This window comes from Chinchilla lanigera, unplaced genomic scaffold (assembly GCF_000276665.1).
Source record: "Chinchilla lanigera isolate Chin_1 unplaced genomic scaffold, ChiLan1.0 scaffold00166, whole genome shotgun sequence".
Classification (NCBI taxonomy): domain Eukaryota; kingdom Metazoa; phylum Chordata; class Mammalia; order Rodentia; family Chinchillidae; genus Chinchilla; species Chinchilla lanigera.
The window spans coordinates 293,919-321,512 of record NW_004955567.1 but is presented as its reverse complement, the minus strand read 5'-3'; the positions used below and the strand labels follow the sequence as shown (position 1 = coordinate 321,512).

At 40.3% G+C, this 27,594-nt stretch overlaps 1 protein-coding gene across 1 annotated transcript; it reads left to right on the top strand.

The window, feature by feature from the left end:
- Positions 1–290: 290 nt before the first annotated feature.
- Positions 291–15,402, top strand: Zfp28 (ZFP28 zinc finger protein; the record flags this gene model as incomplete). The annotated part of the gene is given in 7 exon segments (XM_005413305.2): positions 291–379; positions 3,737–3,863; positions 3,994–4,089; positions 6,041–6,204; positions 6,633–6,747; positions 7,046–7,141; positions 13,464–15,402. Coding segments are annotated over 7 exon segments (2,384 nt in total), but the record flags the coding sequence as incomplete, so codon positions are not given.
- Between the last annotated feature and the right edge of the window lie 12,192 nt (positions 15,403–27,594).

Here is a 27,594-nt window from a genome sequence, read left to right as displayed (position 1 = left end):
GGGCCCCGGTGCTGCAGATGGATACCCCTGGTCCGCCAGGCTGGTGGGGAACCCGGAGACTTGGAAGGGTCAGAGATCAGCAGGCCGAAAGGTCTGTGACTTCCCCAGGGTCGTTCTCATCTCCGTGATCCCAAAGAGGAGCAGCCCTGCCCCGACTTAGTGACAGCTCTCGGCGGGCTAAAGGGATCCCGCCGGCCCCCGGAAAACGGCCCTCCCCTGCTCGTGCAGAAAGGGACATCCCTAGGGTGGTGCTCTGGGAGCCTGGTCTACACTTGGTCTCTCTCCCCCAGCGCTGCTTTCCAGGGACACTGCCCTCCGCGAGGGAAGCCCCAGGCCGGCGGCCGCAGGGACAGGAACTAAACTTAAAGTCATGTCCCAGGTGAGTTGGCATTTCCTCTCCCCTCGCTGAAATACCCTTGCTTTTTTCAGTACTTAATGGTGGATATTTTCTCTGAAAAGTTTTCATATTAAGAGCCCTGTCCTGGGTGCTGGTTCCCATTTCCTCCAATTCTGGTGAATGACGGGCTGTGGGGATAGTGTCTTGGTTATTTTCTCGTGGCTGAGACACAGTACCGGACACCTACAGTTCAAAGGAGGAAAGGTTTGTTTAGCTCACACTTTGTAGAGGTTTCAGGCCGTAGACGGCTGGCTCCAAGGCAGACAGCGTGGCGGAGGAGAATTGCTGCTAGCGTGGCAGGCAGGAAGCAGAGAAGGAGACCAAGGGAAGAGGAGGGAGACAGGTCCTCCAGGGCACGCCCCCATGACCCACCTCCTCCAGCATCACCCTTAGCTCTAAAGTCAGGAGCGGACTAATCCACTGATGAGTGTCGGGCGCCCGTGATCCAGTCCCCTCTCAGAAGCCCCACCTATGAGCACAGGAGGGTTTGAGGGGGCTCATCTAGATGTAAACCACAACAGATAGGTTTAAACTGCCCAGGGCTCCCCCCATTGCTTCCTCTCCGACCCAGTCAGTGTACACTCCCGATGCAATGGTTCAGCCCCTCCCTGGTCCCCCTTTCCCAGAGGGACTCTCAGGAGTGGGGGCCTGCACCTTGGGGAAGCACACCGCACATTGTAGCTTAGCTGTTGGTTCAGTGCCTACTGCATCGGAGCTCCCACTCAGGCAGGATTCCGGGAGACCCACCTCGGTTGGGATCCTCGTGACTCTGCTTCTGTGTTTTTGTGACTGCCTGCTTCTGCCCAAGCTGTCCCCAGTGCAGCAGCTGGAGGGCTCTGTGCAAACACCAGGGCCTGGCACTTGCTGCTCGAAAGCCTACAGTGACTTCCTGAAGAAGGCCAAAACCCCCAGTGTGACTGATGAGCCCTCTGCGGCCTAGCTCATCACCTCCTGCATCCACGGCTTCACTCCCCTGTTGCTCTCTCTTCTCTCTGAAAAACTGCTTTCCATTTCCCTGATCACAGCATTGAAGTTGCAAGTGGTATAGCTGGATCATATGGAATTTCTGTTGGTAGTTTTTTGAAGAACCTCCATACTGATGTTCATAGCAGTTATATTTACATTCCCATGAGCAGTGTACATAGTTTTTTTTTCTCCACGTCCTCTCCAGGATTTATTGTTGTTTGTATTCTTGGTGATAACCATTGTGACTAGGGCGAGATGAAATCTCAGTGTAGTTTTGATTTGCATTTGCTTGAAAAGTGAAGATGTTGAACTTGTTTTCACTTAGTTATTGGCCATTTGTACTTCTTTTGAGAAGTGTCTGTTCATTTATCCTTTTATTGGTTAAATTATTTGCTTTTTGTGTTGTTTTTTGAATTCTTTATATGTTCTAGATACTAATCCTCTATCAGGAGAGTAGATGACAAAGATTTCCTCCCATTCTTCAGCCTGTCCTTTCACTCTGTTGGTTGTTTCCCTTGATGTGCAGACTTTTCAGTTTGGTGTAGTCGCATTTGTTGATTATTGCTGTGATTGCATGCAGTGCTCATAGATTCCTATTCAGGAACTCCTTGCCTGTGCCTAAGGCTTCAGGTGTTTCCCCTGAGTTTTCATCCAACAGTTTAAAAGTTTTGGGCCTTATACATAGTCTATGATTATTTTGAATTGATTTTTCTATAGGGTGAGAGACAGATCTAGTTTGAATCTTCTACATATGGATATCCAGTTTCCCTGTGTCATTTGTTAAAGAGACCATCTTTTCTATTTTTTTATTTTTTTGGTACCAGGAATTGAACTCAGGACCTTGTGCTTGCCAGGCAGGCACTTACTCCACTGAGCTATATCCCCAGCCCATGAGGCCATCTTTTCTCTGATGTATATTTTTAACTCCTTTTTATGGGTTTGTTTCTGTGTCCTCTATTCCATTGGTCTATGTCTATTTTTGTGTCAGTACCATGCTGTTTTTGTTACTATGGCTTTGTAGTATAATTTAAAACTGGGTTTTCTGATTCTCTCTTTGCTTAAGATTCCCTTTATTATTCTGGGTCTTTCATGTTTCTAGATGAGTTTTAAGGCTATTTTATCTAGTGCTGTGCACATTGCTATTGGTATTTTGATAGATTTGCATTGAGTCTATAGGTCACTTTCAAGCTGATCCATGAACATAGTAGGTCTTCCCATATTCTAGCATTTTCTTCAATTTCTTTCTGCATTCATCTGTAATGTTCATTATAGCATTCTTTCCCCTCTTTGGTTAGGTTTATTCCTGGGTAATTTTTTGATGCTTGTAAATGGAGTTGTTTTTCTGGTTTCTTTCTCAGATTGTTTATTATTGATCTATAGAAAGGCTATTGTTTTTTAATGTTGATTTTATATCCTGCACACTTTTTTATTTTAGAAAAAGGAATATGATTATGTTTTGTTTTAATGAACATTGAGTTACCACTAAAAGTGAAATAGAAACCCTTACACCCCAGCTTGGAGATTTCCCTGCTTATCTTTGGAGAAGATCATCCCCAGGTTTGTTTTCTGCTTGTTCTGCTGCAGGCCACTCACACACCTTAGGCTGGGAAATGCTGTAGTGTACCTGCTCAACACAGAGCAAGTTAGTCTTGTTGTCTGGAATCAATAGACTATTTTGTGGGTGTGATGCCTCTTTTCATCTCCCCCAGATGGCTAGTTCTCCAAGGGCAGGGTGGTCTCCATCTCATTCTCTTTACTCTGAGGTAATGCCTTCAGACCAGCTTCTGCGAGATGCAAGTATAATGTATTCTTAGTATGTGCTAGGTCCTTGGTCCAGTCCACAGCACAAGAAAGAAAGAAGCAAGCAAGCTGTCCAACAGTTATCTAGCTCTCCAAATAACTAAATATGCATCTCTTACTGAAGTGGACACAAGGTGATCTTTGGACCCCACGGTATTTTGCTGGGGATGTTGAAACAGACTACCAACTAGGTGTCAAAACACAGAAACCTCTTTTCTCACAGTTCTGGAAGCTAGAGGTCAGTACCAAGGTGTTGCTGGGTTTGGTTTTTCTTGAGGCTTCTCCTTGGCTTGCAGATTGTCCTTTCTCCCTGTGACCGCATACTGTGTGAACACTCCTGCTGTCTCGTCCTCTTCGTCTGAGATCTGTTCCTCCCTGTCCAATTGGATGAGGCTGCACTGTATGACCTCATGTAACTTTACCCCTTTAAAGGCCCTGTCTCCAAGTGCAGTCATCCTCCAAGGTCCTAGGGCCAGAGGTTTCAACCTAGGGGTGTGGGGGAGGGGATTTATTCAGTAACAGCCCTTGGGCCATGATCTCTGATTGAGCAAGAATATGGTTATGTCATTTCAGGGCTTGGTGACATTTAGGGATGTGGCTGTAGATTTCTCCCAAGAGGAGTGGGAATGGCTGAACTCCATGCAGAGGAGTTTGTATAGGAAGGTAATGTTGGAGAACTACAGGAACCTGGCATCACTCGGTAAGGATGTCCTGTCCCTTTCTGACCCCTTGCCCTGTACACTGTCTTCTTCCATTGAGCTAAGGGGACTGGGTCTGAGGTCTGGACTGATCCACAGTGTGGCCACGTCCTGGTCTTCTTATGTATTTAGGCCTCTGTGCTTCTAAGCCTGATATGATCTCCTCATTGGAGCAAGGACAAGATCCCTGGATGGCAAGAAGAAAAAGGACAGGAAGCCGGCACCCTGGTATGTATGGGGACAGGGAACACGTGGAGCTGGTGCCAGCCGGGCTGCCTCGCATGGGTCATGTCTTCAGCAGACACCTCCTGGGCCCGCCCTCTGACACTGCTTTCCCTCTGAAGGTCCCATGCTTTCCTCTGCTCCAGGGCCCTGCTGTCCCTTCTCTCTCATAATTCCATAATCTGTGTTCTTTGGCAAACATCTGTTTTGCTTATTTGGATGTAGGTTTTGTTCAGATTTTTTTTATGGTACGTGTGTGCAGTACATAATGATTACAGCCATTGTGGGGAGTTGGTACATGTGCAGAACACATCTTAATTATTTTTTGTCCCTTTCACCTCCTTCCCTCCCTCCTCTCTCCATCTCTTTCCCATTTGCAAAAGATTTCTATCTCCCTATTTCCTATCTTTTATTTGGGTCTTTATTTATATTTTGTGTTTCACAGATGAGAAATCATGCGACATTTAAGCCGTGCATCTGATTTATTTCACTACACAATTATAGTCTCAAGGTGAATCCATTTTTGTGTAACCGACTCAAATTTATCTTTCTTTATGGCTCAGTAGTACTCCACTGTGCACTTTATCCGTTCGTCTGTGGATGGACCTTTGGGCTACTTCCAGGATTTAGCTGTGATGAGTTGTGCTGCTGTAAACATGGGTGCATGTGATGTAGTTTTTACTGTCTTCACTGAGTCACAACTTCGAGGGAGGCTGTGGCCAGATGAGCATATGCATTGAAGACCCAGCCATGACCCAGGGGAGACAGAACAGAACTATACATCACTGAAGTGCACTAGGAACTGCTGTTCCGTGAAGGGAAGAGAAGATAGGGACTTAGGAGGAGGAAGAAAAGTCACTCACAGTTTTAAGCCAACGAAGCAACAAACAAAAACATTAGAGGTAAGAGGTAAGTTAGGAGATGGATTTAGGTTGGGCTGAAATAGATGTGGGGTCCAGGTGGACTTCTTACTGCAGATGGGCAGCGAGCAGTGTAGTAATTGGCTCTGGGGAGAAAAGAACAGCGGTCCTGACTCAGTGGAACGCTCTGAAAGATGTCTTGGTGACATCTGTGCGGGAATACAGCGCAAGACTCCAAGCACGGCATTATTACTCCAACCACAACCAAGGAAGGCAGGGACTCAGAATTTCTGATTTCTTGTGGAGGCTTTATTATAGTAGGAAACAGTGACCATTTCAAAAGAACGGAGTGTTCTCAGACCTCTTTGTTCAAGTCGTGGTTGAAAGGAGAAGTTCGTACCAACAGACTGGACAGGTTGCACCGTTAAAGTTATGACAGCCCACGCAGGGCACTGTGCCACACAGGGGGCCAAGAATGGTATTTTTGTGACGACTTGACATTATTAAGGCCATAATGAGTTAGCGTTGTCATGAAAGGCGGTTGAATAAAGAGAGATGCTCCAAAGGAGTTTTACTTAGTAAAGCGAGAGTAAAGCTCACGTAGCGCTTTTCTTTGTGGTGGCACTGGTGATTTAACTTAGCACCTTCACGCTGACTGCATCCCCAGTTCTTTTTTTGTTTTAATTGTGAGACAGAGCCTTACTAAGTTGCCCAGGCTAGGCTCAAACCAGTCCTACCTCAGCCTTCCAGAGTGCACCCGGCCAGCATTTTTCTTTATAGCTGCTGCTTCCTTTTTGTTTACATTACAATACTCTATCTCAGATTTGAACCTTTGTGAACTCTTTTATCTCAATTTCTTTTTCCTGTCTTCTGTGAAAAACATAATGTGCTGTTTGTTCAGCATTCAGTTGAACAAACGCATGTTGTATCCTGTAGGACTGTAGCTGTATAAATTTAGGAATATTGCTAGTCATGTAAACCATCTTCTAAAATGACATATCTTTTTTGAAGGTTTTCACTTATCTGGTTGCATTTTATAAATTTTCATTGTAGTAACACATAATAAGTGAGATATTTACTTTCTTACTATCTTTCAGATTTGAAGGCTGTGTGTGAGACCAAGGAGTTACTTCCAAAGGCGGACTCATCTGAGGAAAAGTTATCCCAGGCAGCTGGAACAGAGAGGTTCACAAACTACAGTCTGGAGTACTCTCTGCTGGGGCAGTGCTGGAATTACGATGCTCTGTTTGAGACGCGGCCAGTGAGTCAGGCAATAGCCTCCAGGCTAGAGAAAACAGCGCTCCCTGTGACTAGGGCGACAGTGGGAGGGTTTCCATCGGGATGCAGTGTTTTCTGTGGGCAGATCACCCTCTTGTTTCAGAGTGTCACAGGAGGGACGGAAGAAAGACTTACACAGTCTTTACACGTAGTGGGGTGGGGCTGAGTTGGAATGGATCCCAATAAGCCTGAGTGAGAAAATTTGACTCTAGTGAACGTGAGAAAACTTTGAGCGGGCTCTCAAGTTTCTCCTGTTTTTCTCATATACGATGTAAGTAGCACAGTCACTGTGACCTGGGTGACTCAGCACTGGTGTAGAGCACGCTGGTCATCGTCCGTGACACCGCCCGCCTGCCTGGGGCCACACAGGTTCATGAGTGAGAGCTGATGGAGAACGTGTGCTGCTTTCAGGGCGTGGTGACCATCGAGAACATGGCCGTTGACTTCACCCCGCAGCGGGAGCCAGTGCAGAAGAGTTTCTGTAGGACTGTGCCGTGGGAGGGCCGTGGTGGCCTGGGACCCCTAGGTAAGGATGTCCCCCTCCCAGATGCACGTCTGTCTTCCAGGCCCATTTCATTACCTGAGGTTTGAGTGTGGAGAAGAGGGAAGGGTTTCCTGAAGTTTTGCCCCTGATTCTTAAGGCGGGGCTTGGCATTGGTGGGGGTGAAAGTTGGTTTCTTTCTTGCGCGTGAAGCATTGTCTGAGAGCTCCTCCTCATCTGTTCTGATTCTTTCTGCACTAATGCTTTTCTGTCAGAACCAGGGAGCAGCTCCTTGATTTTAAAACCGGGAGTTAACCAGATCCTCTGTCTTTCACCTATGCAGGCCACTGTGTTTCTAAGCCAGATTTAGCGGCTTCTCTGGAGCCAGGGAAGGAGCGCTGGGTGATGCAGAGAGAACTGACAGCAGGTCTGTTCGCAGGTGAGTGTGCAGGGTGGTGTGGTGAAGCCACCACAGGGAGAACTTAGCTTTTGTCCACAGAACTGGTCCCCGAGTGGACACTTGCAGCTGGACCAAGTCCTCCAGGTCTGGAGAAATCTCTCCAGAACTGCATTTCCCTGTAGCGTTGGTTTTTTCTTGACCACTGGGATGTAGGTCATCACTCAGTTTAAGTGACTTTTCTTGATCCTGACACACTTCTGAGCATCTTCCAAAGGTTTGCTGTTTGGTAGTTAAATGGCCACTCCCTTCATCATGTACCCGGACCTGTGGAAGCACAGACTGAAGGTTAAGTGATGGCTTGCTGTTGCAGGCAGTTGGAGAAAGAGAAAAGGCACACGTAAATGTGAGCCACTGAAGAACTGTTCTGGTGGAGAGGATGAGATATGCATGAATCGCTTGCAAGACATGGAGTTTGCAGATTTTTGACGAGGGCATTATAGAGACAGTGGCTCCATGTTTCAGTGTCACGGGAGGGACAGAAGTCATGGGGAGAAGACAGAAGTAGCAGGTCTCTCCCTCCTGACACACAAGGGAAGGAAAAGAAATTTCCTTTGAAAACAGTAGTTTGTATAAAATGTAATTCCGTCACTTACTAGAAAAGAATAGAAAATGATAACTCATTATTACAACATGGTAACGTGTGACTATCTGAGACTTCATTAAGTGATAGTAAATATGTACTTGCTACACAGTAGCGATTATAATCAGTCATACATGTAGATGTTTTTCATGTACATTCCATGTCAGTGTCCTGTTGCCCAAGTGACTTCATCTTTCTTGGTATTAAACACATACGTCCTCAGGTTCCTTCATGTCAGTGAAAACAGCTCATTGTTGGGATTGCTGGTCCTTGGGTATGAGCATTGGCTCTGCTCTCAAAGGTTCTGTTTTCAGTGAGCTAGCAGGTACTAGGAGTACCGGGTAATTGTACCCTCAAAGCATTCTTAGGTATATGCCAACTTTTACTCATTATTTAGTGAAAGATGATGTAGCCCGAAATTATTATTTTATTATGAAAGAGGTTGAATTTGGTTTTTCTCACTTCCTCCTTCTTGTAAAATGTCCCTCTATTGCACCCAGTTCTCTGTTTGTGTATTAAATGCTTTGTGAACAGTCCCAGTGATTTTTATATATAAACATACCAATTATTTGATGAATTATCTCAAATGATTTTTCATATATAATAAGAAGAATTTACATTTTAATTAGGTGTTTTAAAATTATGATAGATATACTTTATATTTTTTATGATAGTTCCTCTCTGTGTCTTTAGGAACTTGTTACGTTGTTGAATTTCATTTTTTGAATGACTGTCTAGTACATCAGCAAATGGCTCTACTGTACTTTAACATGTTCATGACAGTAATGTAACTTGTATGTCTTGTTGCTGGGTGGCTTGAACTACCAGTGGTACACGTGTAACTGTCCTGTCAGGCAGGTTGTACCACTGGTGGTACATGCATGACTACTGTCCCATGCCACCCGATGGGGTGGCCATGCATGTACCACTGGTGGTTCAAGTCTGACTTCCAGGTATTGTCCAAAAGACCTGAAATCAGGATTTTGAAGATATGTTACTCTTTTATGTTTATACAAACAACATCGATAATGGCAAAGATGTGGAAACAGTCTAAATGTTCACCAATAGGTGAATAGTTAAAGGAAATCCAGTATATATACCCCATGCAGCATTACTCAGCTGGAAACAGGAGGAATTTATGCAATACGTGACAATATGGGTGAAGCTGGAGGACATGATCTAAGTCCAGACACAAGATAAATGTTACATGATTACACACGAGTATATGTGGTATCTAAAATAGAATCCTAGAATCAGAAGAGAAAGGTGATTGGCAGTGGCTGGGGGAGAAGGAAACAGGGTGTTGCTAATGTGTGGGCATAGAGACTCAGGTGGGCAAAATGAATAAAGTTCTAGGAATCTGCTGTACACCCCAGTGTTCTTCTAGTCTGGCTGAGAGGGACAATCTCATGTTGTGTTTTTTTCCTGATAAAATTATTGAAGTAAAGAATAAAAATAAAATATAATAATAGTAATTTCTTAAAACATCAGTTAACCTAGATGTTTGGGTTTTTGTCTGGGCTTGCAGTTCTGTTCCATTGATCTCTGTGTTTGCCCTTATATCAGACCTTGCTGCAATGAATACTTGGTAGAAAGTTTTAAAGAGCGAAAGTGTAGTCCTTCAACTACATTGTTTTTTCTAAGATTGTTTTAGGATTAGCTTTTCTATTTCTGCACAGAAGGCTAGTGGGATTTGTGGAGATTGCATTGAATCTATAGATTATTACGGTTTTACCATTATCATGTCATCCCCCCAAAAGCATGAGCCATTGTCCTGCTTATTTAGGTCTTGTTGTTTCATTCTTGTTTTGTAGTTTGCAGCATGCAATCTTACACTTCCATGGTTAAATTTATTCCTAAGTATTCTATTCTCTTAATGCTATTTTTCCTGAAATTGTTTTCATAATTTCCCCTTTTAATGTATAGTATGCAGAAATAGAACTAACTTTTGTATATTGATCTTTTACCAAATTCATTTTTCTGTCATTTTTCTGAATTTATTAATCAGCTTTAGTTCTTTTTTGTGGATTCCTCCTGATTTTCTCACCTGTGAATAGGGATAGTTTTACTTCCTTTCTAATTTGGATGACTCATTCTTATTTCTAATTTTCTGACCACAGTCTTCAGTGCAGTGTTGAGTAGAAGTTGTTAAAGCAGGCATTAAGGCAGAAAGCTGTCAGTCTTTGGATGTCATAAAAGACTTTTAAAAAATTTTTCTATTTTTAAGAACATTTTTCTTAACATCTTTTTGTAAACATTTGATATAGTGCATCACCTCCCTAAAAACCAGATGTAGCTCTGTGTGTGTAAAATTCTGGTACTTGCTAAGTGACTTTGTGAAAAGACTTCAGGCACAATCACTCTTCCCTATAAGCATATAATCTGAGGTTAAACAAATTCTCGTTATTTGTGTATGAGAATATAAAACAGTCGCTTTGAAAAAGGGAGACTAACTCAGTCTTTCAGTAGATAAAGGAAAAGCATTTAACAGAATTCAATATTCTTTTATGTTCAGACTCTCAACAATTTAGGTATGGAAGTAATGGACCTTAACAAACTAAAGACCATGTAGGACAAACACACAGCTAACATCATACTCACCAGTGAGTGGTTGGAAGCTTTTTCTTTGTGATCAGTAGCAAGACAAGGATTCCTACTTTCACCATTTCTATTCAGCATATTACTGGAAGTCCTCACTGGAATAGTTAGTAAGAAAAAGAAATGTAAGGGTTCCAAGTGAGAATGGACAAAATTGTCCGTGTTTGCAGTTGACATGATCTTATATGTATTAAACCTTAAAGACAGTGTGCATGTGCATGCACACACACGCACACAAGCGCACACACACACATACACACATTGCTAGAACTAATAAATGAACTCAGCAAAGATGTAGGATATAAAACCAACATATAAAATAGAGTGCATTTCTGTTACACTAACATGAACTATCTGAAGAGCTTACAAAAATTCCATTGGTAATAGTGATTAAAATTAAAATACTTAGAGGTGAAAATAAATAATTTACTTAGGAACAAATTTAACCAAGGAGGTAAAAGACTTGTGCACTGAAAACTATACATTATCAAGAAAAGAAATTAAAGAAGGCAGCACAAATAAATGGAAATATGTTCCAGATTCATGAATCAGTAGAATTACTATTGTCAAAATGCCAATATTACCCAAAGTAATCTAGAGATTCAGTATAGTTCTCATCAAAATCCCAAGGGCATTGTTCATAGAAAATAAAAAATAGCCCTAAAATTCATATGGAATTCCAAAAGATCCCAAATAACTAAAGCAGTCTTGACCAAGATAAGCTGGAGACATCACACTTCCTGATTTAAGGTTATATCACAAAGCTATAGTAGTCAAAACAGCATTATACTTGCATAAAACATATAAGGCATATAGGTCAATGGGATAGAATAGAAATCTCAGAAATAAACCCACACAGAGAAGGTCAAACCAGTCTTTGACAAAGACACCAAGAACACACAGTAGGGAAAGTATAGTGTCTTCTGTGTTTAGTCTTGGGGAAACTGGATGTTTACATGCAGAAAAAAAGAAAATTTTAATACCACACATAAAAATTAACTGAACATAGATTGAAGACTTCACTGTAAGTCCTAAAGCCATAAAAACTAGTTAAAAAATAGAAGAAAAGCTGTATGATATTGTTCTTGGGAGTGATTTTCTGTATATGATAGTAAAATCACAGGCAACAAAGATAAAACTAAGCAAATGGGATTCCGTGAAAGGAAGGAAGATCTGCACAGCAAAGGGAGCAGTCAGCAAAAGGAAAAGGCAGCCTACGAAGTGGGAGAAAATATTTGCAAATCATTTATCCAATAAAGGGTCACTGTCCAAAATATATAAGCAACTCATACAACAGCAAAAGCCAAGTAACACAGTTGGGGAATGGTAAAGGACCCAGGTAGACATTTTTCCAAGATGAGATGGAGTGGCTAACAGTATATGCAGAGATGCTTAACATCCCCAGTCATAAGAGAAGTAAAAGTCAAGCCACAGTGTGCCACCTCATGCCTGTTGGGATAGCTGTTGTTTAAAAATGGAAACATAAGTGTGGGTAAAGATGTGGAGAAATGAGAACCTTTACACCCTGTTAGTGGGAATCTAAACAACTACAGCTATTAGTGAAGACAATATGGAGGTGCCGTAAAAAACTAGAACTACCAAATGATCAGCCATTCCACTGCTGTTATAGCCAAGGAAAAGGAAAAGCCTACTTACAGGAGCTGTCAGCACTCCCAATGTTCAGTGCAGCACGGTTCACAGCAGCCAAGGTGTGGGAAGAACCCAGTGCCTGTCAAAGATGAAGGGAGTAAGATAATGTGGTCTCTGTGTGTGTATATGTAAGAGGATATTCTTCAGCCTTAAAGGAAGAAATCCTCCCATGAAATCCTGCTTAGGTTGAGGGTCTAGGCAACATGCATGAACTTACAGAGTACTATGCTAAGTGAAATAAGCCAGTCACAGGCAAATACTGCATGATGGCACTTAAACATGTGGGATCCAAGAAAAGCCAAACTCAGAAACACAGTTGAAGAGTGATTATCTGGAGTCAGATGCTGGGTGAGAAGGGAGATGTATGTCAAAGGGTACAAAGTTTTCAGTTCTGTGGTGGACCGGTTCTGGACACTTAAAAGTATAGCATAATCACTACAGTTAATGATAATGTATAGTTGGAATTTGCTAGGCAGCTGTTAAGTATTGTCATCACATACACACATACAGATTTTAACTATGTAAGATGATGGATATATTAAATAGGTCTGTTGTAATTATTCTGTAATGTATATGTATGTCAAAACACATGGTATAGCTTAAATGTATACAATTATTTGTCAGCTCTGCTTCAGTAAAGCTGGAAAACAGGAGTAGACTTTGTGGAGATGGGAAGAGGATCTGGGGAGGGGAGAAAGGGAGAGGGAGGAAGTGAAAATGATAAAGATGTGATATGTATAGGTACCAATTCCCCGAGGTGAACATAATTATTACAAATTGCAAACATACCAGTAAAAATTTCCAAAAATAAAATGTCAACATTTCATGAAGAAGTGTTGAGGGAAGAAGATTTTTTTCAAACTTGTAGAAGCAAACAGGGAAATGCAGAAATGATTTTATGTGAAGAATGAGCTGGAGCAATTCATTCGTCTTTAGCTTTTGTTCAAAGATACCAATAAAATGTTCTTAATAAAGACACCATTTTCTGGCTGTAGCAAACATCTGGGCTTTCAGGTAATTTTAATGAACATCATAAAATACAAAGTGTTCAGTGTGCATGGGCATGCTCTTTTGAACAACTTTCGTGATGCGATAACCTGGAGAAGCACTTTAAGTGTAAAGAATGTGAGAAAGCTTTCAGGCAGAACATGCATCTTTCAAGCCACCTGAAGACCCACAGCATAAGTAGGAATGAGAGGGAGATGAAGGGAGTGAATGCTACAGCCTATCAACTCCTTCCTTTTTGGATATGTAACTGATTTACATGTATTTAATTGTTTTCAACTTCCAATATGAATTCAGTCTTATATACATTGTAGACCAAATATTTAAAAGTAAAATAGCTCTTAGGGCTGCAGAATTTATGTTCTTTAGTTCAGCAATTAGTGAATTAGTTCACCAACTTTCCGTTGGCCATATTCCTCTTTTCTAGCAAATGATAAAGGAGATAATTGTTTTCTTGGTATGTTTCAGGTCAACAATCTGTACATGAGGTCCAGAAGTTATTTCTAAAGCAGAGCTCATATGCTGAGGTGGTCACAGACAGAACATCAGGCACTAAACTTGAGTGTTCCGCTTTCCGAGAAAATTGGGATTCTGAGTGTGTGTTTGAGCTAGCAGATGAAGAGACACAACTCAGGCAAGAAGCTGCTTTTTATAACAGAGCTCTCCCAAAAGGGAGAGAGCACGTGTATAACAAGTCTGGAAGATGGTTCCATTTGGACAGTTCAGAAGAAAGACTTCCTAGTGGCATTTCAGGTAGAAGTTTCAGAAAAACCTCAGTGGTAATAAAACAGACAGGAATCTATGTAGGAAAAAAGCTTTTCAGGTGTAATGAGTGTAAGAAAACTTTTACCCAGAGCTCATCCCTTACTGTCCATCAGAGAATTCACACTGGAGAGAAACCCTACAAGTGTAACGAGTGTGGAAAGGCCTTTAGTGACGGTTCCTCCTTTGCCCGACATCAGAGGTGTCACACGGGCAAGAAGCCCTATGAGTGTGTAGAGTGCGGAAAAGCTTTCATACAGAACACATCCCTTATCCGTCACTGGAGATACTACCACACAGGGGAGAAGCCCTTTGACTGCGCTGATTGTGGGAAGGCCTTCAGCGATCATATAGGGCTTAATCAGCACAGGAGGATTCACACCGGAGAGAAACCTTACAAGTGTGATGTGTGTCACAAATCCTTCAGGTATGGCTCATCCCTCACTGTACATCAAAGGATTCATACCGGAGAAAAACCGTATGAGTGTGACGTTTGCAGGAAAGCCTTCAGCCATCACGCATCGCTCACGCAGCATCAAAGAGTACATTCTGGGGAGAAACCTTTTAAGTGTAAAGAATGTGGCAAAGCTTTTAGGCAGAACATACACCTTGCGAGTCACCTGAGGATCCACACGGGGGAGAAGCCCTTCGAGTGCGGGCAGTGTGGGAAGTCCTTCAGCATCAGCTCCCAGCTCGCCACTCACCAGAGGATCCACACAGGAGAGAAGCCCTATGAGTGCAAGGTTTGCAGCAAAGCCTTCACCCAGAAGGCCCACCTCGCCCAGCATCAGAAGACTCACACAGGAGAAAGGCCGTATGAATGTAAGGAGTGTGGGAAGGCCTTCAGCCAGACTACGCACCTCATCCAACACCAGAGGGTTCACACTGGAGAGAAGCCCTACAAGTGTGTGGAGTGTGGGAAGGCCTTCGGTGATAACTCATCCTGCACTCAGCACCAGAGACTGCACACTGGCCAGAGGCCTTATGAGTGCATTGAATGTGGGAAGGCCTTCAAGACAAAGTCATCGCTCATCTGTCACCGCAGAAGCCACACCGGAGAAAAACCGTATGAGTGCAGTGCGTGTGGCAAAGCCTTCAGCCATCGCCAGTCCCTGAGTGTGCATCAGAGGATTCATTCTGGGAAGAAACCATACGAGTGCAAGGAGTGCAGGAAAACTTTTATCCAAATTGGACACCTCAACCAACACAAGAGAGTTCATACTGGAGAGAGAGCCTATGCCTACAAGAAGAGCAGGAAAGTCTTCAGGCAGACTGCACACTTTGCCCACCACCAGCGGATTCACTCTGGAGAGTCATCCGCTTGTCCCTCATTGCCTTCCACATCAAGTCCTGTGGATTTGCTCCCCAAGTTTCTCTGGAACCCACCCTCACTCCCATCATAGTCTCCAGACATTGTCATTTCACATGCCCTCCAGCCATTCACAAACGCTTTGTCCTTCTATTTTGGTCCTTGACAGATTTGTTCTTCACATTACAGTCAGGCTGAGTTTCTCAGTGTAAATGTAATTCACTTATATAAAGCTTGTATTGTGGTCCTCTCCCTTTGTTAATGCATAGCATGTGCCCCGCACAATGCCTGGTCCATACTAAGTGTCCAGTAAACTTTGTTCTTTTAAAAACATTATTTTTGAACATTGAAAAGTTACCACAGTCAGCTCTAATAAAAAAAAAAATGGTGGTGTAGGATGAGGCTAGGAGAAACCAGATTTAATATCAGAAATGGAGTGATTGAGGCAGTTAGGTTTTGCCTGTGTTTAAAACTTGATTCCCTTATGCCAAGTTGTGGCTTTACATTTAATCTACATGAATGTAAGTGGGAAGATTCAACTTGACTGTGACTTTTGAGGACACTGTTAGAAAGTCTAGAGAATGTGAGTAGGCCAGCTGGAACAAATGGGCTAAGAGAACCGAAAAAACAAAAGATTTGTGTGCATAAAGTTAAAACTACTGACATTACTCAAGAATGAGAAAACTCAGCAGCACTTAGTCCATTTGAAGACACTGGTTTATGAATAAATTGTATTACCCTTTCAAGGACCCGTAGACACTGGGGTAAACAGCCAGAGCAGAGTCAGCAGACTGACTCTTGGTCCAAGTGTTCCTAAATTTTTGTATAGTCTGTTATCTCAAAATTTAAAAATATTTTTGAGTGGTTAAAAATGGAAATATTTCCAGTAGAATAATGATGTGAAATTTAAATCTCAGTGTCTGTCAGTAGAGCTGCATTGGCAAGCAACCACTCCAGTCCACTTACGGTCTGTGGCTGCTTTCAGGCCACAGCGGCAAAGCCGAAACCACATGACCCACGTCAGGCGTACTGGCTGCCACGACCTTCACAGAACCTTTGCCGTTCTGGGCTAGAGTTTCCTGGGAGGCCACAGCTCATGGCCCAGATCCTGTCAGCTGCTGGTTTTGTAAACGGTTTAATTGAACCACAGCCATTCCCACTTTCCTTTTACACAGCTGCGGAGTTGAGCATCGGTAATAGAGACTGTGGCCTGCAGAGCCTCGGACGGTTACTGTTGTTTCACGGAACATTTGCCAGCCACTAGTCTAGCGTAGAGGAGACTACACAAAAGTTTTTCATCTTATGGAAATAATAGAACTGTTACATCAAACACAAGAAAACAGACTAAAAACTATGAAAAATGAAATTAAATAGTATCAAGTTAGAAAATATGTCAAAAGGAGAAATTCTTTTTAGATTAAGTATTCAGTATTAAAATGTAAATTTGAAAAACAGTCTCAGTAGGATACATTTGATATTTTTTTCTGGAATATGAAGCATGAGGGTAGAATAACAAGGATATTTTTTAAATAGTTTTTTTGTTTTCCTATGAGGCTTATAATGTCATGCTGGTGTTTCAATTTTAGGGAAATGGTAATTGTTTTGATATTGTCTGTCCACATCTCCAAAATGGAAGAAGTACATTTATGCCTTACAATTAACTATAAGATAAGTGTATTTATCACTTTAGTTATAAAGTAAGATATTAGAGGCAAATGTAGAGAAGAAAATGCTTTTAACAAGTAGGACATGTAGTCCTAGGAGCTGCAAAGGCAGAAAATAAGTTGGCCTATATAACAATTTAAAACCAAAAAGTCACCAAAAACATGTAAAAGTCAACTGATAGAACATATATACAGCCCATAAAATATGTCGGCTAGGAAAAGTGCTATTCCACCTGCAAAGCAGTTAGGGCAGCTGGCAATGCCAACAGAAAAGGAAGTCACACAGAGCTGGAGCATTCAAGCACATGAACTTTGTGAATTTCTGAACCTCATGTGTCAAAACAAAAAAATACAAATGAAAACAAATTTCCTATCTCCTTAGGTAGATTAAAGTCTAAAATTTGTGTAGTACCAGTATTGGTATCTGTGAGAGAGCAAATCCTTGTAATGAGCAGTGTAAATTTGTCTCCTTAGGCCTTTGAAGATGGTGACCTGGCATGACCTATGAGAATTATGATTGTGTGATCCTTGGAGACAGCAATTCCAGATCTAGGAAATTTATCCCACTGCAATAAAGAGATGCATATAATATTTATGGCAGAATTTTTAAAATGACAACAAGGATTCTGTGCCCTGCCAAGCAGATTGCCTAAATTGTGGTTATTTAGTACTGTATTGTATAGTTAGCAGAAACAGGTTAAGCATTATGTCTACTTCTGTAGAGAGCCTTCCACAATATATTACATGAAATATGACATTTGCAGAATGTTATGTGTAAAATGATTTTGCAGTCAGTCAATACTGAATATATGTGTGTATGTTTATGTGCACACATGTGTACACTGGAATGGTTTTTTTTTTATGCTGGGGACTTTCCCTTTTTTCACTGTGCATTCTGGTGAACTGTCAGCTACGGATGGCTCCAGTTAAGCCAACCAGATTTTTCATCCTTTATATTTTGATTGGAGACACGGGTAGAAGCAGGGCCAGTATTCAGCTTCATGAATCAGTACGGCCATGATGGATGTTTGCTTTTAGTCAGTATTTGTTGTGCTTGGCTGAGGCCCTTATTGTAGCGGCTGTTAAGTATGTGGAATATCATTCCAGGGCTGCACATAGTTTGAACTGAGGCATCCTTTGGTAACAGCGTGAGATTCCTGCATCTGTCACTGGGATCCCTTGAAATGATTCCTGCTTTTCCACATCCTGGTTTGTTCAGTTCTTGAAGTCTAAGCTGACTAGTATTCTTCAGTGTTTAATTTGATTTTAAATTAAATTCTTTTGTTCTCAACCAAAGAAAGCAAACCTGTACGGAAGTTGATACTAAAGGGTGATTGCCAGGCCATAGAAAAGCAGAGCAGAAAGGATTGATTACTGAGCCAGTTAGATCAAAAGAAAGAAACTCCTGTTGCCATTTTATTCAAGGAAAAGATATCCCTGATGTGTTGGGATCATAAGTCCATTGTGTCTTAGAGGCTGGATTGCACCTATAACAACTATAGGTGGTGATGAATGCTATTCCCAGAAGTAAATGTGAGACTTGATTGTGGTGAAATTGGATAACTGAATGTAAAATTTCAAGGATCTTTATGACTGTTGGGAAGTATCTCTTACTAGTTCCAGCTGTGGGACTGCAATAGCTGAAAACCAAAAACATCAGTGGAATCTGAGCTGTGATGCTTACTGGACTCTCAACCTTGCCACTTTAAGTCATGGAATAAAACTGTCAGGGTTGATTTCTAAGAAAACGACCCCCCGCTTTAAAAACCTCGCTCCTCACCCCACTTTCCATACCTCCCTTGTGACTGAAAACTTAGTTGTCCCTCAACATTATTACTTGCCTAGTAAACAAAAAGTCAGAATTTAATATAACCTATATTGTGAAATACAGAAAGGTCAGTTTCACCCAGAAATATTTAATACCCTGTACCAGTTAAGCCATCAGAAATTGAGGGAACACTTTGCAGAATGTGTTTGAATTATTTTGTATCATATATAAGGATTGGAAGAATCCAAAGATTCACAAAATTGGATCAGATAATTTGTCATCCATGCCCCTCACTCATCTTCCAGACCCCTGAGGACTCAGCAGCCCTTCTGTGTCTTTCGCATGAAAGAAGCCCCAGCATCTCAAAGAAGTCCCAGGACTTCCTCCTTTTAGTGCTGAGATTTGTGACAGAGACTGCCTTTGGGAAGGATTTCTGGTATCTGGAGGAAGCATGGCAGTTGTGGCTGCATTACAGAGCAGTGGTCAATATGAGAAGGAAGTGAAATGGTTATAGTAAGCTCAGAACTCAGAACTCTCCCTCTCTCTGTCTCTCGCTGTCTGTCTCTCTCTGTCTGTCTCTGTCTCCCTGTCTCTCTGTCTCTGTCATCTCTCTCTCCATGGCATGGCATGGCACTGAAGTTTCACTGATTACTGGCAGCAAGACTGGGCACCCAAGTGGTTCTAACTAAAGTCATTGAACATTTCCACTGGGATTTCTAATGAGTTACATTAATTTACAAGCATCTCAGCAAAGGCTGAGAGGATGGAGTACAGGCTTCTACACTATGTACTTCAGGGGGACAGTGTCTCTAGGTTAGGTTCACCCAACTGACCTACACATTACCAAAACAAAAGTCATCACTCTTCATAGAATCTCTACAGTATCATTCAAATAAAAAGAATCATTAGATACATGAAAAACGAGAAAACACAAGCCATATGTGGGAAAAAAGGTAACAGACCAATCCTGAGATAACTCCAATACTGGAATTAGTAAGTAATGTTATAGCCTATTATAATTTTCAATAATATGAAGGCTATTCTGAGTAATATAAAGAAATGTGCTATTAATGAACAGGTAACTTTGTCAAATGAATAAATAAATATTTGAAAGTAAACATTTATTGGATAGCTTTAACAGGAAATCAGAGGAGAAAGAATCAGTGGAGTTGAGTAAACATAGATATTTAAAAAGAAATTGAAAGGATTAAATAGTGCTTCAGTGACTTATAATGTAAAAAGGTCCAAAACATGTCTTTAGAGTTACCAAAAGAGAAGAGATGAAATATGAATCCTGCTTGAATTATGTCCACAATTTTCCCAATTTTGGTGGATAATTACAAATTTTCACATTGAAAATATCACAAAATGCTGCATAGGACAAATACAAAGAAAAGCATAACTTTCTCACATCATTATAAGCCGGCTGAAATCAGAAGATAAAAAACACCTGAAAAATTTCCCCTAAAATGATGTATTGCAAATAGAAGCAATAACGTGAATGTTGGCTGGCTTTTCATTTTCAGAAGATAGTGGAATGACAGTTTTTAAGTGCTGGAATAAAGAAAACTTTTCAACATAGAACTTTATATTCAGAGAAAACATCCCTTACAATGAAGGTAAAATATTTTCAGATAAAGAAAGGCTATGAATTTGTTGCTAGCAAAGCAACAAAAAAATGTTAAAAAGAAGTTCTTTAGACCTGACAGAAAAATGAAATAACTCAGGCAGCAAGGCTAGACGGGTTGGGGATGGCCAATTTCCTCTTCCAGAGGTCCGATACGACTGTACTGAGTAGTTTTCCTTGGAGTGAAGGTAGTTGTTATGGAAAATGCTCGGCATGTTTCTCAGCATAGTTTCTATTCCCCTCCCTCTGCCCAAAATATAAGGAACCCCTTCCCCGCTAATTTCTAATAATGTATAACTAATAATATTCCTTGAGGTAAAATTCATGAAAGGGTGGAGGCACTTCTAAGCCTTGGCCTGTAGGAGATTTAAACTCACAAGCTGGTCTACATTAAGCCTCTAGCAATTCATCAGAATTAGTTCATACCAGCTGGGAATAGTGCTGTGCTCATTTATCTTGGCATTCTGTTAGACTGACAGAGGAGAATCAAAACTTCAAGCCTGGCATGGGAAACTTACTGATTTAGTGAGACCTTTGCTCAAAATAAATACATAAAAAGGTCTGGACTTCCATGAAGATGGCAGAGTGGTGAACAGCGAGAAAAAGCTTCTATGAAATTTGGTGTCCAGACACTGGAATATAGTAACATGAGGAAGAGAAGGAGGGAAGTGGGTCCTAGGCAAGGATCTGAAGCAAGAATTGAATCCCATGGGGAGAGTGAAGAGAGAGAACTCAGTGCAGAAGGAGGTGGCAGGCCCCACTTTCTCCCTGAACTCTGACTCACAGCATGGGAGGGACAGCTCAAACCTGCAGACTCACAGTGACTGTTGGTAACTCCAGAGGCCTCCACGGAGAAATGCACCAGCGGAATGGAGCAGTGAATGCAGCAGACTTCAGTGGGTGGTGAGTTATTCAGGTTCAGACTTCCCTCAGGAGAGGGAGATTGTCTGGTAGCCATCTTGGAGGGGAGCCAACTGAGCTCAGGACTCAGAGCAGTGTACGATGCTCCATCTAGCAGCCCTCAGTGTCAGGGTGAGGCAGAAGTGAGTTCAAGTTGGCAAGAAGTCATGGTTCCATTTTGTTTTGGACTTGTTTTTATTTTTTTTCCTTCTCTTTTTCCCTCCTGTCTTCACTAGTTTCCCAAAGTTTCCATAATCTTCCTTTGTCCTCCAGCATTGTTTCTAATCTCTTCTGTTATTTCTCTATTTTTCCCCCAACCCCTTTTAAATTTTCTCCCCTGAGGGTAAAATCACCATATTGAGGGCATATTTATGGTATATAATTTTCTGGTTTGTTTTACATTTTGTTATATAACTACTAATATAGTTCATATGATTAAAGGTGGCAAATTTATAGTTACCACAGTTTGTCACTTTCTAGGCTGTGTTTGATGCTATTGTTATTGCTGATTGAACTACTTTAGCAAAGGTGACATAATTGGTCTAATCACTTGTTCTTTCTGGTGCCAAGACTGAGATTGCTTTCTGTGCTTTCTGTGACTTTCTATGCCAAGACTGAGATTGCTTACAGGTTATAAACAATACTATAGGACAATGCCAGAGAAACAGAGGCTGAGCCAAACAGACAGCAACTTCTCATCCCTAATAAATTTAAGAGGTAGGATCTTGCAACAGACTCAAAACCCAAAAGCCAGTTACACCTGAAAGACATCTCTGAAAAGTAGTCATTTCCTAAGGATCCTAAATACTGGCAATAAAACTACCTGTCATAAACAATTTACAAGCATCAGCCGAGGAATTAAACTAAAAACAAAAAAAATGAGAAGACACTTAAGGTTGCAGTCCCAGACTTCCAGCTCACCAAAGGCAAACCCAGGGGCAATGAAGTGAAACAATTCTAGAACCACCCAGCTGGACTCTCTGAAGTGGTAACAGCAAAGTAACAAAGCAGATGAATGAGACTCTAGGAAAAAATCAAAGAAAAAATAATTTCTTTGATAATGACAGAGATGGTAACCATAATGAAAGACATGATTAGTCCTTGGTAAGTGGTTTCATAGGCTGTGAAGGCTCTGTAGACATCTTTTGCATTTAAATGCTTGGATGAAATAGGCTGAGTAAACGTACTTGGCTTCTGTAACCTTCAGCATAAGTTACAAAATGGTGTTATGATTTATAACTAGATGTTTCCCCAAAACCATAAGGGCTCATAGGTGGGACTTTTGGGGTGCAATTGATTAAAGGTGTGATATTCCTTGGTGGATTAGTCCACTGATGAGTTTACAGCTAGATGGAATATTGGGAAGTGAAGTGTGTCTAGAGGTGGTTTGCTGGGGATGTGCCTGGGAAGGGTAATTTAGCCACTTCCTTTCTTGATCTCTGCTTCCCCATGACCATGCCATGAAGTGTTTCTCTGCCATGTCTCTCTGCCTTAGAGCCAGCCTACTGTGGACTGAAACCTCTAAAAACTGAGCCAAAATAGACCTTTTACTACAAAAAGGAAAGATAAAAAAGAGAAAGGTGGTTGGTGGCCATAGAGCAGAGATACATAAAAAATAGAGGAGCTTAGGAAAATGATGGAAACCATGAATACCCAACATAGGAAAGAAATGGAATCCACAAAACAGATTTAAGCACATGTCCAGGAGATTAAAACTTCCATTGAAATTATACACAGCAAAATGAGCCAATGTAAGCAAAAAGGAGCAGATATAGAAGACAGGATTGCATGCTGGGTGTGGTGGGGTATGCCTGTAATCCCAGCACTCGGGAGGCTGAGGCAGGAGGATCATTGTGAGTTTGAGACCAGTTTGGGCTACAAAGTGAGCTCAAGGCCAGCCTGAACTGCATAGCAAGACCCTGTCTCAAAAAGACAAAAAAAGAAGACAGGATTGCTGTTAGCAATCATGAAAAAAAAAAAAAGATTTCTTAAAAATAACAAAGGACCACAAAAAATTAATCCAGCAGCTGCTAGATGTTCCAAAGAAGACTATATAAGATTGGAGTCAATGAAAGAGCAGGAGATAGCACAAATAACATAATAAACCTGTTCATAGAAATAATGGCATAAAGCTTCCCAAGCAGGGAAAAAGCATTTTACATAAGTAAGTGAGGCATATACAAATTCAACACAAGAAGAGGATATTAAAAGACACTAGAGAAAAGAAACAAGCCACCTGTAAAGAAAAGCCCATCAGAATCTAAGCAGACTTCTCAACCCAAACCCTTAAGTCAAGGAGAGCTTGGAGTGAAGTACTTCAAATCCTGAAAGAAAATATCCTCCAACCCAGATTGATGTACCCTGCAAAGTTATCTTTCAAAATTGATGGAGAAATAAGATACTTCCATGACAAAGAAAACTGAAGAAATTCATGACCATGAAAACAGCAGACCAAAATGATTTGAAGAATATTATAGAAAGAGATAACAGGGACTACAACTCATGAACCTCAACAGAATGAATCCACCAGGTGAGGCAAGTAACTAAACAAAGGTGTGGGAAAGAGAACCAACAACAGGACAATAACATGACATGGATAAGTCAATACATATCAGTTATAACCATCAGTGTTAATGGTCTCAATTCACCAATCAAAAGAAACAGAATGGCAAAATGGAATAAGAAGCAACACCCAACAATATGCTGCATACAAGACATATATTTGATTCAAAGAGAAATTTATAGACTGAAAAAGATGGAAAACAATACTCCCTGAGATAGGAACCCAGAAAAATGTAGGAGGAGCTATTCTACTTACAGACAAAGTGGATTTCAAGCCAGGACCAATTAAGAGAGACAAGGTCACTACATCCTTGTAAAGGGAACAATGCAAGAGAAAGAGGTAATAATCATAAATATATATGCACCAAATACCAGTGCACTCAACTATATAAAACAAATATTAATGGACATGAAAAAAATCAAATAAGCTCTAATATAATTGTATTGAGGGATCTCAGTACCCCACTGTCACAAATAGACAAATCAACTAGACAAAAACTCAACAATGAAATATTAGAAATGAAACAAACTTTTGAACAAATTTACTTAAAAGTAGGTGTCTACAGTGTTCCAACCTACAACAGAGTATTCTAACCCACAACATCAGAATACACATTCTTCTCAGCTGTACATGGGATATTCTCTAAAACAGACCGCATACTAGCTCATAGAACATGGTTTAAGTACATACAAAGGGGTTGAAATTATCCCATGCGTATTATTAGACCATAATGCAATAAAATTGGAAATGGATGGCAAACCTAAAAGCTTCATAAACACATGAAAATTAAGTAACACCTTCCTGAGTAACCAGTGGGTCACAGATTAAATTAAAGAAGAAATTAGAGAGTTTCTACAATTAAATGATAATGCCAATACAATATACCCAAACAATCCCTATGAAGGAAATTTATAGCAATGCTATAAAACTACTGTGATAAAACTGCGTGTCACTGGCAAAACAACAGACCCAAAGATCAGTGAAATAGATTAGAAGATGCAGAAACAACTCCAGACATACTCAGCCACCTTATCTTTGACAAAGGTGACAAATACATTCACTGAAAGAAAAATAGCCTCTTCAATAAATGGTGCTGGAAAAACTGGCTTTGCACATGCCAAAGATTAAACGTCCACCATGCACTAAACTAAATGTGAAATGAATCAAATATCTAAATATTAAACCAGAAACATTAGATCTGCTGGAAGATAGAATAAGTAAAACTCTTGACGACATTGGTGTAGCCAAAGACTTTATGAATAAAACACTGATCACACAGGAACTAACACAAAGAATCAACAGTTGGTACCTCATCTGATTAAAAAGCTTTTGCACAGCAAGATAAACTACCAACAGAGTGACGAGATGACCCACAATGTGGGAAACAAGGTTTACCAGCTGTCCCTCAGACAAAAGATTACTATTGAGAACATATAAAGAACTCAAAAAGATCAGACCTCCCAAATTTAAAGACCCAACCCCAAAACGGGCATCTGATATGAATACATATTTCTCAGATGAAGAAATACAAACAGCAAATAAATACATGAAAAAATGTTCAACATCATTGGTCATTCAAGAGATGCAAATTAAAACAACACAGAGATTGCATCTCACCCTAGAAAGAATGGCTATCATCAAGAAATCAACGAATAACAAATGCTGGTGGGGCTGTGGGGAAAAAGAAACTCTTCTCCACTGTTGGTAGGAGTGTAGAATTGCAACCACAATATCTTGGGTGGAAATCAGTGTGGAGATACCTCAAAAAACTAAGATTGGAAGTCACATTTCACCCAGCTATTCCCCTTCTGGGCATTTTCCCAGAAGAATTAAAGACATTGTACCACAGTGATGTATGTGCATCCATGTTTATAAAAGCACAATTTGTAATAGCTAGATCTTGGAAACAATCCAAATGTCCATTAGGTGAGGAATAGATTTTTAAAAATGTGGTCTTTTTATACAATGTGGTAGTACTCAGCCACAAAGAAAGATTAAACTTGAGACTTTTATAGGTAAATGGATGCAACTCGAGATCATACTCATAAATGAAATAAACCAGACTCACACAAGCAAACATCATATTGTCTCCCTAATGTGCAAAGCTTAAAGAGTAAATAATATCCAAAATGTACAATAGATATTGTAAAATAGGAAGAAACTGTTCCAAAGGAATGAGAAACTAGGGTGGGGGAAAAGAGAAAGGAAGGAAGAGAAAAGTAAAAAAATACATTATGTGTATATATAAAGTTAAGATAGTTGTACCACTAATTTCTCTTAGTTAATTGAAAAGAAAGTTTTTTTTAATATTGTTTTGACAATTAAATGCCTAAATCTTGTGCTCTAACATTTAAAGATAACAATATGCAATGAATTAACCATTATTACTCTCATCTTGTTTTGAAATTTTGTTTTATTTTTTCTCTTTAAAATAAAAAAGAGGGGCTGGGGATTTAGCTCAGTGGCAAAAGCGCCTGCCTGGCAAGCGCAAGGTCATGAGTTCAATTCCCGGTACCGGAGAAAAACAAAAAAAAAAACAAAAACAACAACAACAACAAAAAGAAATACAGAAGATCATCAATACATACTTTGAGAACATTTATTCTAATAAGATGGAAAGTGCAAAAGAAAATGGACAGATTTCTAAATACATATGAATTACCAAAGCTGAATCAAGAAAATATAAAAATTCTCAGTAAGCCAATATCAGTCAATGAAATTAAAGATGTAATTAAAAACCTATCAACAAAGAAAAGCCCAAGCCTGATGGATTCATTGCTGAATTCTACAAGAAATTTAGAGAAGACCTAATTCTGCTACTTCTCAAATTCTTCAATGAAATTATAAGGGAAGCAGTACTCCCAAATTAATTCCTGGAGTCAAGTATTATCCTGATACCAAAACTAGAGAAGGATGCAAGCAAAAATGAGAACTACAGGCTAACCTCCCTACAGAACATAGACGCAAAAGTCCTCAATAAGATATTGGCAAACAATGCAGCAAATCATCAAGAAAGTTATACATCAAGACCAAGTAGGATTCAGCCCAGGGATGCAGGGATGGTTCAGTGTATGCAAATCAATACATATAATACACCATATTAACAGAGCCAAGGGGAAAAAAACATATGACCATCTCAATAGAAGCAGAAAAAGCATTTGACAAAATCTAACACCCATTCATGATAAAGACCTACAGAAAATTGGAATAGATGGTCCTTATCTCAAGCTGATAAAAGCTCTCTATGACAAACCAGCAGCCAACATCATACGAAGTGGTGAAAAACTGCAAACTTTCACTCTAAGATCAAGAACAAGTCATGCATGTTCTTTATCACCAATCTTATTCAATATAGTTATGGAAATATTAACCAGAGCAATTAGAAAGGAGAAAGAAAAAAATGAATAAAGGTAGGAAAAGATTAAGTTAAATTATCATTATTTGCAGATGACATGATGCTCTCTATGTAGAAGAGCCCAAAAACTCCATCAAAAGACTTCTAGATTTAATAACTTAATTCAGTCACCTGGCTGGATACAAAGTTAACACTGAAAAATCTGTAGCCTTTCTGTATACAAAAGAGAAGCTCAGCGTGAGATAAATTGGGATAAAAACTCCTTTCACAATAGTATCAAAAAAATTAAATACATTAGCAATGAATCTAGAAGAAAGTAAAAGATGTCTACATTGAAAACTATGGTACTCTGAAAAAGGACATCAAACAGGATATCAGAAAATGAAAAGATATCATTTCTTCTTGGGTAGGAAAAGCCAGTATAATGAATACTTCCAAAATTGTTATAAGATTTAATGAAATCCTAATCAAAATTCCAGTAGCAAATCTCACAGAATTAGAGAAAATAATCCTTAAATTAATTTGGAACCAGAAGAAACCTAGAATAGAAAAGGCAACTCTGGGCAACAAAGAAAAGGCAGGAGACATCACAATCCTTGACTTGAAATTATACTACAAAGCTACTGTGATAAAAATAGCATGGTACTGGCA